The 14,670-nt window shown below is 38.6% G+C and overlaps 1 protein-coding gene across 1 annotated transcript in view; it reads left to right on the forward strand.

The window, feature by feature from the left end:
- Positions 1–5,554: 5,554 nt before the first annotated feature.
- ppap2d (phosphatidic acid phosphatase type 2D) overlaps positions 5,555–14,670 on the forward strand; it is a 44,577-nt gene continuing 35,461 nt past the window's right edge. Inside the window, exon 1 of the mRNA XM_053492448.1 lies at positions 5,555–6,265. Within this exon, the coding sequence (XP_053348423.1) occupies positions 6,076–6,265 (190 nt within the window). The 5' untranslated portion in view covers positions 5,555–6,075. The remainder of the gene's footprint in view (positions 6,266–14,670) is intronic.

Here is a 14,670-nt window from a genome sequence, read left to right on the forward strand (position 1 = left end):
TAATTTCGTTTTCATTATCATTGCGTAATTCTATACTTGCTTCCGTAAAAGCAAATGAAAAAGGTTAATTTGCTTTTTCTTGCTACTATGATACTGAATGCGGAATAGACAATGAGTGAGTACAGTAAGTGAGTGAGATTTTTCTATGTTTAATAAGTTATATGTCAAAATAATCTGTGGACTACCTCAGAACAACAGAATATCAACTGTTATTTAGATCATTTGTTGTTGTTGGTCTTTCGGCTCAGCACACACAAGTTTGGCACAGGTTTATCCGGGCTTGGGACTGACACAGTGGCCAGCGTTTGGGCACTGGCTGGGAATCCAACCTGTGCCTTCCACATGACAAGTGAAACATCTACCACTGAGCCACAATTTATTTCTGAAAACCCGGTTGGAGAAAGGGACATAACAGACACCACCAGACATAGTGAAGAAAAACAAACAATATGGTAAACATACAAACATATGACAGATCATGCAATTGTATGCACTTCTGTATCTCTGTAAGCAAAACTATTAATATCACAAAAAGCATTGCGGTTCTCAAATGCAGCAGAACCGGTGCTAGTGATGGCATCAGCATTGGGCAAAAGAGAAGTATCGATAGTGAAGTGAAACACGAGGGTATAAAACAACACGAAAGGGGAGAATCAGTGAACCATATTGTTCATGATTTATTGTATGTTACACTTATACAGTTAAGCTACAGCGTGGTATCCTATTTAGCTTTGTTGTATCTAGCCTACTGCACTGAAATTTGGTGTTTGGACAACATTTACAACATATAACTTCTTGTTAATATCCAGATGTTAAGCAGCACATACATGCACATGTTTGACATTTTCATGCTGCTGATGCCTTATTTTGGTTTGGTAAACTGTAGCTGTCTAATAGTTTTTGCCTTGGAGGAGTTTTTTTGTTTACCAGCTTGTTGTTTGACAAAAAATATTATTTGTCCCACAACGTTACTTTTACAATATCACCTCCAGGTGAATTGAACTGTTGATACACCCCCCAAATTCTCCAAAGCACAATCCGATTGAGAATCCATGGGATGTGCTGGACAAACAAGTCTGATCCATGGCGGCTCCGCCTTGTAACTTACAGCACTTAAAGGATCTTCTGCTAAAGTTCTGGTGCCAAACACCACAGCACACCTTCAGAGATCTTGTGGAGTCATGTCTTGAAGGATCAGAGCTGTTTTACTGGCACAAGGGGAACCTTAAATGTTATGGCTGATCGGTGTATGTGCATTTAGGAGCATCAGAAACAGGATCTCTGGTTGACCAGTGGCTACCATTAAACTTGATTTAGAGTCAGGGACTTGATTCAGTTGTACTGTATGCAGTTAATGTTGGTTAATGGCACCTGATGGATATAAAAGTCTACACTCCTAATAAAACCTTGTGCTAACCTGGTTGCATAATTATGTGCATCTTTTTATAATAGATTTAAGAACAGCATTGACTAAATTAATGAACATATTTCTGTCATTAGTGAATTGATTAACCGTTAAAAAGATCAGCTTTGGTGTGGGAATTTTGTAGAATGTTCTTGGATTCATCTGAGCCAATTGTATGCAGAGAGCTTATAAAGCATGTACACAGTGGCGGATTTAGGCATGGGCGAACGGGGCAGCCGCCCAGAGCGGCATTTTTTCATGACACGTTGGGGAGACGCAGAGTATAGTTCACCTCTCCCAAATCAAGCGGACAAGGAGGGACCGGGGCTAAATTATGTCAGTGACACCTGACTTTCTTACAAATAACGCAGATTTCATTTAAAATATTATAAACACAGATCAATAATTTGCACTTTTTTCAATTTATCTAATTGTTTGAAATGGCTAATAAAAATAGGTAATAAAAAAACGATTATGATGTGGAGGTGAATTGGTTTAGTCTTGACTTCTGGTCGTGAGTGACAGCGTTGGGGGAAATCTGTTGATTGTCGAACCGTCGATTACAAAGTAAACACAGCGATGGAGAGAAAAAAGGCCAAAGCTGTCAGGTGCCCAGTTTAGGAAAAAAATAAAAGAAGATGAGAAATGGACAAAAGATAAAGGTGTGCAACAATGTTTTCTCTGTATGATCAAGATATTCATGGCATTATGTTAATTAGTGGTATAACGTTAACTCTTAGCTTAACTTGTTAGCCTTCTTGTTTATAATGCTTCCTATGTTTATCTTGCTAAAACACAAAAAAAAGTACAAAAAAAGAAAAACACAATAAAAGCCTAATATACGAACCATCACAGAAATTCTAATGGTTTTTATTAAATACCATTATGAACCATTAACTTTTTCCAGTGAAACTATTACAAAATTCCTTATTGTAGTGTGTTTTGGCCACTTTTCCAATAGGATTTACCATCCCACCCACCAATAGAATTCATCATATACCAGCAGACCATTAAAACCAATAAAATTCCTATTATAACCATTAAATCCATTACATTTTCTATTGTTTTTTCAGCAGTGTATACAACATGAGATCTAATTAAATTTAACCACAAAATTATGCTTTGCAACAAAACTGTTGCAAGTACAGTTATTTATTTCCATTGTTTATGTTAATGTTGGCTATAACCAATATATTTACAATATATTTACAGTATACTGTAAATAGGCAGTGTAGTTTACATATGTGAAGATAGTTTAAAAGACATTTTCTATTCTTGATATAATATATTTATTTAATTTATGAGTAGTTTATTTATTTTTTGCAAAAATTGGTCTGTTACAGAACGACATGTAGTATTACTACAAAAAAAAATGTGGTGTGTACAAAATGTGAAGTTTTGTCATGTTTCTTTTTTTGGGGGGGTGGCTTGGGGCGCCGGGAGAGAGTCTCGCCCGGGGAGCAATTCAGTGTAGAACCGCCACTGCATGTACAGGATCCAAATTAACATTGTTGAAGTGCATCCCTACCAAAAACAGAATATCACATTTCTCACTGGCACTACAGCAAAACAATCACATATAGAGACATTTAAAGAGCTGAAAAAGTATCTGGTAAGTACTTGTGACTAGACAACAAGCTCTCACACTCTTCGTACTGTATATCTGGGCTTTGTGAGAAGCCTGCTTCCATTTTACCAAAGCATTTGGCAAAATGTTTCATGGTGTGACCAAAGCGTGGTAGAACTTTTTGGGCAAAACAGCAAAAGATATTTTGATGCAAAAACAAGAAAGATTATCATCCAAAGAACATCGTATCCAGGGTAAAGCATGGTAATGGCAGCATTGCACCATTACATATCTGGTTCTCTTCAGCTGAGACTGGGGCTCTGAAATATGGCCCCAGTCATAATAGAAGGAATCATAACCTGACACTACAAGAAACAGCCACTGGAATGGCAGATATATTTCCAGGGAGGGGAATATTTGTTAAAGACTCTTACCCTCCAACTCCCTTATATTACAGTAAAGGAGTAAAGATGGTACAAGATGGAACATTATTTGTTTTTGTTTAATTTAAAAATCAAATAAAGGATTTATTTGATTATCACGTAGCCCATGGATCATTAGGACATTTGTATAATTACATCTCTGAATGAAATAAAAAGCAACCCATGATTTTGTATGTATTTTCTGCATAAGTTAATAAGATAAAATTAAAAGACAATAAATAAATAAATAAATAAAAGATAATGCTAACCAGCTACGTAATGATGTTCAAACACTTTTCCATATCATCATAATATCATGAACATTATAATTTTTTGGACAAGCTATAGAGGTAATGTTATGGTTATGGTTATGGTTGATTCCTGCTCACTAAGAAGTGTCATATGTATTTATTATTTATTACCAAACCTTATAATCCAATTTCCACAAAAAATGAGTGATCTAAAGCACATCTGACCTGCAGAGGGCGCTGACAAAGGTATGTTATTTTGCTAAACTTGCAAAGCATGGGTCAGAAAAGCATGGATTTCTCTTAAAATCATTCCACTGTACACTTCATCAGTGTGCGAGGTCTTGTAAGGGGGAACATTTTAGTCATTCAAACTATGCATCATAATATATCTTATCATAAGTATGACTTTACTTTGTACCTAAAAACAATTAAATGTAATAAAGTAAAGCGATTTATTCACTCGCACATTTTTTCCCTTTAAATTCTTACCTCCCCAGTACAAAACACATTACATTATAACTAATAACAGCAAGGACAAACACTGACATATATGTGCATAATTCTATAGTATGGAGTATTGGGTGTGCTGAATGTTTGAGGACTATGAGAACAGGGTATTGATGATGTCAGTTAGTATCTATTAAATAGATACTACTTAGTAAATGGGCATGCTCACATAAAATGTAACTACTACCTACTTAGTTAGGTACAGCACATACTGTACACTACTTCAATACTCTGTATTCACACCCTTCTGATACCTGCTACTCAGGGGCATAGCAAACACCTCTGGGCTCTATATATAGATACAGTATCTTGATCCATCTCACATTTCATTCCATCTTTGCAAGGCCATTGGGGCCCTGGGTAGACAGTTCCATGTTCCCACCATACAGCAGTGTCTTGTACTTATGCTCCCTACATTCACACGAACACACAAACAAACATATACCTCTGTACTCATGCCTTACATACTCAATTATGCACCACCCCATACATACATACCACATACACCCTCCTTTCATACCACAGGCACCCTTCAATCACTCACACCTACAGTATCACGCCCAACATACATGAGCCACCTACCCCTGCCTTACCACACACACACACACACACAGACCACATGTATTTCTATAACACTTATATATTGTATTTATATAATAACACTTAGTTATTACTGTTGAATTCCCATGTATTAGTTTTACCCCTGATACAGTACTAATATTATTTATATGTTACTGTTAGTATTTTTATTATTACTGATTTTCTAGACAGTTTGAACTTAACCTGTTTGAATAGAAGAGAATTTCCTAAACTTTCCCAAATTAACAGTTGTTGAAATTCCCAAATTAACAAAGATGAGTGCTACAAAGCGCAGATGAATTTCTCCAAATTTTCCCAAATTAACAGATGTTGATGAAAAAAAAAATTTCTTTAAACTTTTTTGTTTGTTTGTTTGTTTTTTTAGGAAAAGGCTCCACTGCTGTAAAATATGTGTCAAAGTGTGAAAGCCTGAGAGACACAGCATGAGACACAGCGTGCACACATCCGGAATGTTCCTTACACAAAATTCAGCCTTAGTGCTGTTCAGTTACAGAGAGATTTTGTTGTTGTTGTTGTTGTTGTTATTATTAATATTGATACTTTGTGTTGTTCTTCTTATTGTTTATCTACAATTCTTTTCATATTAAATATTTATAATGTTTATGTATGTTTATAAGTTATTCATAATGTAATCTACTACTGTACCTTCTATAACTGCTTTAGCAACAATGTAAGTTTTTCTTTAACATTCATGCCAGTAAAGCACTGAACTGAATTGAACTGAGTGTGTGTGTGTGTGTGTGTGAGAGAGAGAGAGAGAGAGAGAAAGAGGGAGGAGTAAGAGGGAGAAATAATACTCCAAATCAAAACACACTGAAAAGTTTTCTCTGTTTTGAGAGAGGGGGTTAAAGGCTCCCATATGGAGTTCAGAGGCTCAGCTGGTTTGAGGAGGAGTGTGTCCGGTGTTGTTTTTTGAGGAGTGTTTTTTTTTTTTGTTGTTGTTAAAGACGTTGTGTTTCCTCTGGCTGTAACTGGACCTCTACAGCTCCCCGGACTCGGCTTTAATCCAGCACGAGGATGGCGGACTGCGTTTGCCTTGAATACGCGGAAAGTGGCTCGTGCAGCTTTGGGACGCGGCTCCAGGTCCGGGGTCTGTGACGTAACAGACTGGCCAGGTCACGCGGGTCATGAGCCGATGTCCTGCGTAATATTAGAGCTTGACTTTAAGGGGATCTCTAGTTAAACTTTTATTTATACCTGTGGACAACACACACACCACACACACACACACAGAGAGACAGACTGCTACATGTGCGCGGTGGGCTGGACTGGACAAGCGAAGGAAACGAGCGCATCTGGTTGAGTCGAGTGTTCAGCGACAGTATGGAGAAGTTCACGATGAACAGCGGAGGAGGAGGTGAAGTGGAGCGGGACATGGAGACCCAGGGGGAGGCGGGGGAGCCGCTGCGGGAGAACGGGAAAGCCAGAGCGGGGCAGAGCCCCACCGTGAGCCGGGCGCAGAGCTTCAGCCCCAGGATGCTCGTCGCCTTGGACATCTTGTGTCTGATTGTGGGTAAGAACGAGTTTCCTCACTGTCTCCTATAGCTGATGGGATCAAAATGCATATTTCTTTTGCCTGATTGGAGAACTGCTCAGCTGTTCAGTTTCACCAACACAACTTCTTGACAGACCAGATTTGTGGCTGTTAGACACCAATTTACTTTAGTTACGCAACACACCAACTGCAAAGCCTTTAGTTCCCCTTTAACAGAAACAAACTCATAATTTATTCAAATAATATTTTTGCTGTACTAATTAATATCATAAGACATGATAATAGACCTTTTACATAGTTAAAATTTTTTATATATATTTATTTAATTATTTATTTATTCATTCATTCATTCATTCCATCAAAAAAACAAATTAGCAATTTGTTTATGTCAGGTTTTGTTTATAAGGTACATTCCTATCCTGCATATTTGTTTACTAATTAGTATGTCACAATGACACGCTGTCCGTGGTCACTATGGTAACCAAGTGGTTAGGACAACTTGGGGATACTGTTTAGTATGCTTTTCACTTACCACTGAGCATTACTGTGCTGGGAAACTAAAAGCTTGCACCCCTTCAATTCAGGTTCTTGGTCTGTTTTTTTCTTAAGTGTACTACACTTGACGCTGATACCATTCTATATCTTTTTCAAGGATCATTCCTCCTTTTGCACATACTGTTTGCATTATTTACGTAGAATTGTGCATGGATGTTTTCCAAAATAATGTTTTTTTTCTGCAAAATAAGTAATATTCACGCTTCACTTGAAAGATACATATAAGGTACTCTACATGTATCAAAGGTACAGATATTACCTTATACTGCAGCAACTAACTGTAATCTTTATTATTAAACAAGCTAAAAAGTTTTCTGACATACTCTAGTTAATTTATAAGAACATGTCTTATTAGATACCTACTTACTATTCCTTAAACATACAACCTGTCTATATAATAGAAGCCTATAAACTTTCACATGGAAAGTTGTAAACATGATCAGCATGAAAAGAAAAAAAACAGCTTTTAGAAGCTGTTATGAAAAACAGAACATTTTGACAACGAGTTGGATAAAAACATAGGCAGAAGACATGGATAAAATCACGAACACGGATGTAGGAACTCAATTTTTTTGTTACTTCTGATAAATGAACAAATGCAAAAAGTAACTTGTGTGATAGCTGTTCCATTGGGTTTGTTCTATTGGGAAGAAAGGGAGTGCAAATTCTGGCATTTAGCTGTATCCATGGAAGTTGTTGGCGCATGTGAGGGAAAATACAGAGTGCGGAAGTTAAACAACATGAAGCTTGTTATTGTTTAGATGCTTAAAGTTCTTGTTAAAAACCCGGGTGTGTTTTTGGGGCCAAACTGTTTTTTTTTCTCGAGCTTACATGAGCCAGTATAGTATAAAAATTGTCATTTTCAGCCAAGCAACTTCCTTCACTACTTAAAATTAAATTTCCAAACAAAAATTAAGAAACAAATGGTGTGAAAAACAGACATTTTGGGGTAAATAATGTAGAGGGAACATTCTTTGTAATCTAATAAACAGATGTGGCTATAATTGTGCTGTTTGTTAAGCCCAGTCGAACCTGTCCAGGCAGACCAACAGGTCTGTGTAACGTAAATTTTGTTGGATACAGTTCTCTAAGCTCTGACAGTGATACAGAGAAATGATAAGTTCTTTGTTTCGTGCCCCTTAGTTTGCTTGTACACCGCTTTACACATTTATTGCATTTGACATTATTCAGTGCGAGCTTTTATCCAACTGGGCATCTGACAGTTAAGGTCTTTGGTCAGAGCCAAGGCCTTGGCAGTGCTTGAACTCACGTCCTTCCGTTCGGTAGGCCACAGTTTTGAACCACTGAGCTACCACTACCGCTATTGAGTATCTGTAGGCAGAAGGGAAGCGCACCCTCGCTGAGGCGGTGATTGGCTGCCGTCCAAGCTCTTCATCACAGCTGTGGTCATTTTTCACTGATGCCTTGTAGTGCCATGGTGTCTCGAGCTCAGCAGATATCTTGCCTTGCTGATGCACTTTCATCACTCACGTGGTATGACGGAGGTTTGCACGGTCATGATGATGTAGCGGAATGTCCATCTGGTGCTCTCTTTTATTACATTAAGTGAAGAAGTGAGTCATAATCTAATGACCACTGACGCCATAAAGCAGGGGGTCATCTGGGGTATGCTACTGTGCCAAGTGTCACGCACATGTTTTTCCACTTTTTGAGTAACTAGATTTTTGAGTAACTTCCTCTTTGCTTATGGTCACCTAAGATACTGGTCACATAAACCTTGCTTGTTTAATCACGCTTCTAAGTTTTAATACTTCTTTTAACTTCCTCTCGCCTTTCGGATTTTAGTTTGTTTGGGTGGAACCCTGGTGTCCGCATCCAATCAGTGCATTTCTTTGGGCAGGTGAGAACACAAACACTACTGTAGGTCGAAAGCGTCTGAGCGAGGTGGTCTTGTTCTCATAAGTGAACTCAGTTATAACGGAATTTGCGCTGAATTTATTTAATATATTTATAGGTGCTGCTATTCTGTGACAAAGAACCGAGCTGTAGCGCTGCACCAATGAAATGTACTCAAAAACAAAAACAGGATGATAAACATAAGCTGTTTTAAAATGATACTTTAATACAGTTAAACAATACCCCCCCCCTCACCCCCTCCTCCCTTTCCCACTGTATACTGTAATACTGCTCTGGTTCAGACACAACAAATGGACTAATGCAGCAATAATTCAATTGAGTTCAAATCAATTCCATTTCAGTTATATAGCACTTTATTCTTATTTTCAAATGACCCTTATCACAAAGCAGCTTCCCAGATATCTGGATACAGATTACGGTTTCTCCTTAATCAGCAGGCCAGAGAAATTGTTGGCAAGACAAAACATTGACATCACCAGACGCAAAACTACCCCTTCTCTTCTGGGTAAGACTGAATATCCCTACTATGTTACGGATGTTGCAAAATACCTACAGCCATGCAAAAAGGGTTTTGCAACTCTGCAAGAAGTGTAAGACCTGCAGCACATCTGTTTGTACACATGTGTGAAAAATCAGACAGTGCACCTGGAGATTATTTGTAAAAAGGACACGTATTTTTTATACGTTCAGATGGGTCTCCAAATGAAAAGAATGGCAAAAAAAAGCCGTATCATGGGCTTAAACAAGCCGATTAGGTTCCCCCTCCTAATGTGACCTCATATAATATAAGAACAGCCCCTCCCCTGACCTGGTCCTCAGTTCTGCTGTTCCCAGACATTGAAATAAAGTATTTCAGCTGTAGACTTTTAAGACAAGATGTGCTGTCTAAAGTGATGGTGAAAAAATCTGACATTAATCTGCATTATAGCAAAACTGATCATATTAGTGTTTTTCATGTAGCATATTTTGATGTGTTTTTATTTTAAAGTATACAGTTATTTAATCAACCTACTATAACATAAAAAGTCATATACTGTATGACTGCTTATTATGCAGTATATTACATATTGCACAAAGTCAAATTCATAGATGTTTGTTTAAACTAAATGGTTCAATCCACTGGCTGATGTTCCCAAGAGGTATCTTGCAGTACTTACACTTACCCAAGTCACACAGTAACACTGTTAGATCAGCCCAATTATGGAAACATAATAAAGACACATTACCCCTCATCAGTAGCTGAAAAAGTTGTTTACCTTAAAGCCTCTTTAACATTGTAGCTTTTGCAGCAATGAAGAATTGCAACAACCTTGTATATGGCCGCAGGAATGATCCCAAGGGAAACTGGTGTATGGAGCAAGAGGAGGTTGAGAAGCCTGCCTCCAAAACATTGGTGTTTCCCAGCAATTTAAGTCGTGAGAACTAGACAGCATGGGAATACAGCTGGTCAAAATGCATGCAAGGTAATGACTGAGGAAAATAATTAGACTACCGAAGCTAGGCTGTACATTACTGTGCAGAAGTCAGTCTTGGCCCATCTCATTTATTCATATTTTGCTTCCAAAGGGCCAGATTATCTTAGTGTAGAAATGAGGAATAGCTCTCCAGACTTTCTGAAGGCACTTCCTTTATTGGCTCTCATTCTTTCTTTGGCTTTTGTTTTCAGTCCAGTCTATGTTCCTGAGCGGTTTCATAGGAATGTAAAGATTAACGATGAATGATGAATCATTTAAGCATAAAAAAAGCATCTAACTTAAGAAATGAATCAGTGAGAAACAGATGATCAGGCTGGTGATTAGTATACTGATGATGCTGAATTCTGAGTGTGAGAGAGGAAATGAGGTTGCTGCTGAGATTGTTTTGTAAACAACATCATTATCTATCTATCTATCATTAGGCACATTGAAGCCTGTCACAGGCAAAAATCAGTTCGTATATCTCAATAGATTTACATCATTTAAATACAGTTAATCTAAAGAAATACGGGGGGGTGTCAAGACTTTTGCGCAGTATTGTATAATGTTAAGTTATTTATCCTCACAGCTGAAATGAGACAGATCAGAAATGAGAAATGAGCACTGGGAATAATTTCCCCTAAAATGTTATTAAAAATAAATACAAACCTACACATGCTGACTACTTCTCAGTAATTACACGTTGCACAAAATTTTTCAGGAGATCCCCATTATACAGACACATCATGTTTGTGTCACAACATCCTTGTGACACAACTTTTAAACAGCTGATGTGAAGTGTGATGTGAATGTTTCCATGGAGAAGAATCATAATCAAGTTGATGCACATCCTTGTTTGGATGTAATCGGACTTCATGGACTCTTCAACGTAGAGAACCTAAATATATTAATCACACAAATGCAACATACAGCTATGATGACTGGAGCGTCTGAACCAACATGGCCGCTCTGTAGCTTGTTACAGTTCGTTTGTCTTCTTGTCGTTTAGCGTGGGCTGTGAATAGCGTATTCATTCCACAGCATTCCGATCCTTTAATAAATTTGAAGATCTGGAGAGCTTGAGGCTCCGAAGGCAGAGCTGTCTGAGAAATGCCTGCAGTGTTTGTACAAAAAAAAAGCGCCGTAGGCCTCTGGAGAACAAACGCCGAACAACAAGGTGCATTGTATGTAGAGGCCCTTGGACACAACGGGAAGATCAGTCACCCACGCTGGCTCTCGTTTTACAGCTTGGCAGAATCTGTGTGTGTGTGTGTGTGTGTAACTGGGGACATGGCATTTTAATTTCTTGTGGTATGTAAGGTATCGAGCCTGAAAGGTGATGCTCAGGTTTGATCAGAGGTCACGGAGGTTACTCGGTGTACCTGTGCTGGCACAACTCATAAGATCAGGACCAAATAATTTAGTTCATTTTTATCTATATAAATAAAAGAAAGGTTTAGTCTGTACATCGGTTAGAACCTGCTCTTACAATAATATCTTCACGTTTCATACATTTCATAGATTTTCATACCAAAAACCAGTCTCAGAAAAATTTCTGTCTGTCTGTATGTCTGTATATCTTTCCAGCTGAATTTGTCACAGCATCACGCAAAACTGGGGGGACAGAATTTAATAAAACTTAGCCAGTCCTTAGATATTTGCCTGAAGTTAAAACTGCCCCATAAATGAACTCAAAAAGTTGAAGTCAGTGAAAGAAGAGTGGAAGTCAATGACTTTATGAGCAGTTATGTGCCACATCACAGCAGCCAGAGTTTTTTCCGGCGAATACAGTGCGTTTTCCCTTAAGGGGATCGTGTCTACAGTACATGCATTACTCTTCAACTCAGTCAATGCGATAGTTTACTGTAAATACACAGAAGACACAGAAACCACCCAAATGCATTGTCTAAGGGGCCGAATCCCCACGAAACACAAATGAACATGTGATACAGCACTGCTAACTCCAAAAAAGGCAAGAACACTATAAAAACTGATCCTTCAAAGATGAATGGAGAGAGCATTGTATGTTGGTCTCATATATTTCGAAACCATGGCGCCACTATGAGATAAAACGTAAGCCGTTAGAGCAAACCAGCATTCCGAGGTGAGGGCGTGTATAATACCTGACCTGGCAGCACATTGAGTAATGTTGAGTAAAATTGATGTTATGAACAGTCATGTGCCAGATGTAATAATCTACTTGAAAACAGAAAGTATGTTTGTCTGATGACGAAATAAGTACAACTTAGCGTAACCATGAAGTCAACTACTCAACCTTACAAAATTGGATTTCTTTGTATGAATGAGCTTATTTTTAGTTTTAACCTTTTAACTATTGCTAAAAACTATTTACCATCGATAACGGGTACTAACGCTAGTATAACTTATATTGAAGTGTCCTAATAATCAAAGTCTAGTGTCTAGGAAATGCTAAGAAGGTCATACTACACAGCAATTTGTCAATTAAAAAAAAAAATCTGTTGAAGTTCATTCATTCATCGTCTATACCACTGTATCCTGTACAGGGTCGCGGAGTACTGGAGCCTATCCCAGGAGACTTTGGGCATGAGGCGGGGTACACCCTGGACAGGATGGCACAGGGTGACCCGAGGGGGTAATCAAACTCCTTGACCCGGGAGGTGCAAGGCCACGGTGCTAACCACTACGCCACTACGCTAGTTAGTTAGCTGAATGGTAGCTTAAGCTAAATAATTAAATAGTTTTCTTGAAACACATGCAAAAGCCCTGCGCTAGTCCAAGAGGCAGACCTATTGTTATCACTGACATGTGAGTAGAGTCTCCTCGTCCTGAACGATTGCATGATTGCAGGTGGTCCATCTTATGTTCCTTTAGTCCTGCTTTCATAGCATCAGTTTCATATCAGAGCAAATCTTTCATTAAACCTGCTGAAATGATTCATAATATTAGACACAGTGTTTAAAATCACTCACCACACCTTTAAAACCTTTAAATAGCTCTGGTGCGTGCGCTCATGTAGATTTAGTGGATTATGCCGAAATCCACGGAAACAGATGAAACATCAGGAGACATATAAAAAGCAGGTCTAGACGCTACAGAGTGAGTAAGGAAGTGTCAGAACCCGATACAGAGGATATGCAGAACGATTATCATCTAAACTTTAAAGGATCGGACTGAAGGAAACGCCTCATCCACTTCCCTTCTCGCATTCTTCCTGTGAAATTTTATTCCCGACACATTCCATATAACACATGGCATGCCAGAGGTGACCAAAGTATGTGTGTGTGTTTTTAAGGTGTGCCTCTGTGCCAGAGTTTATGTTTTCATTCATATCAAGATCCCGACGAGTCACAAGCAGGTATGAGCGTGTCAAAGCCGGGCCCAGCCTGTTTACACACGAGCTTTGGCGTTGAAACCTTACGTAATTAACTTTCACTTTTTCCGCAGCGTTGCTGATGAAAGCACTCGCTCTAATTACAATATTGTTTCTATAGTAATAACGTATGGAGCGCAGGGATTTGTACAAAAGATGGTCCACATAAGCGAATTAAAAAATGTGACTGATTGGTCATATACAGTACTATGCAAAAAATGTTGTACTACGTACGTACTATGCAAAAGATGTAACAACATCAGCAGCAACCTCATTTCCCCTCTTGTCTGTTTCAATCCCTCAGCATTCAGCATCACCAGTATCCTAATCACCTGATCATCTTTCATCATCCGCACCTTACTGGTTCATTCCTTAAGTTAGATGTTTTGCACAGGTCATTATGTGGCCTACCAAACAAAAACTGCAGGGACTGGACTGAAAATCAGAGACAAAAAAGTACTTCAGGAAGCCTGGAGAACTATACCTCAAGACTACATCAAAAATACTAGAAAGTCTGGCTTTTTGGATGCAGAATGTGAAGAAATGAAGGCAAGAAGTCAGGACTTTTGCACATTATTGTAAATGTTGATGTCTGAGATTTAAGCAAAGGGCTCTTAAATTTTCTATTATGTAAAGGTCTTCAGGACCATAGACCTCGGAATTAACAAGGTGATGACGGGAACGTGTTTTGTTTTGGGAACCTGCTCACAAACCGCTATTTTGTCTGTTGAATATCCCTGGTGTTGACTCACTGTCTAGTTCAGGGGTAATAATTTGAGGTAAAATAAGCAACACCTCTTCCTATAAACATGCCTGAGAGAGGCGGTACAGTAAGGCATCACGTCCTCGCCGCGCGTACTATCCACCCCCGTGTACACAGTGTCACGGTCTTGACATTTCATGCACGTCAGAATGTTTGCCGTACTTCACCCTCGCCCTATAATCAGCAGATTAAAGAGTAAAATCAGAAAGCAACCGAGGTTACACTCTTTCACATGATATATTAGCGCAGACTTGACAAGCTACAAAAAGATTAATAGCACATCATTATCTCTGTAATAAGCATTTGCTCTTACTTGTCCCTTGAATAGGTTGACAACAATTACCCACACACAAGTGACGTTCCTCCAGACATGTAAAGCTGTTTGTACCTGTTTTTAGGTATAATTCAGGTGTACAAGCCT

Source organism: Clarias gariepinus, chromosome 3 (assembly GCF_024256425.1).
Source record: "Clarias gariepinus isolate MV-2021 ecotype Netherlands chromosome 3, CGAR_prim_01v2, whole genome shotgun sequence".
Classification (NCBI taxonomy): domain Eukaryota; kingdom Metazoa; phylum Chordata; class Actinopteri; order Siluriformes; family Clariidae; genus Clarias; species Clarias gariepinus.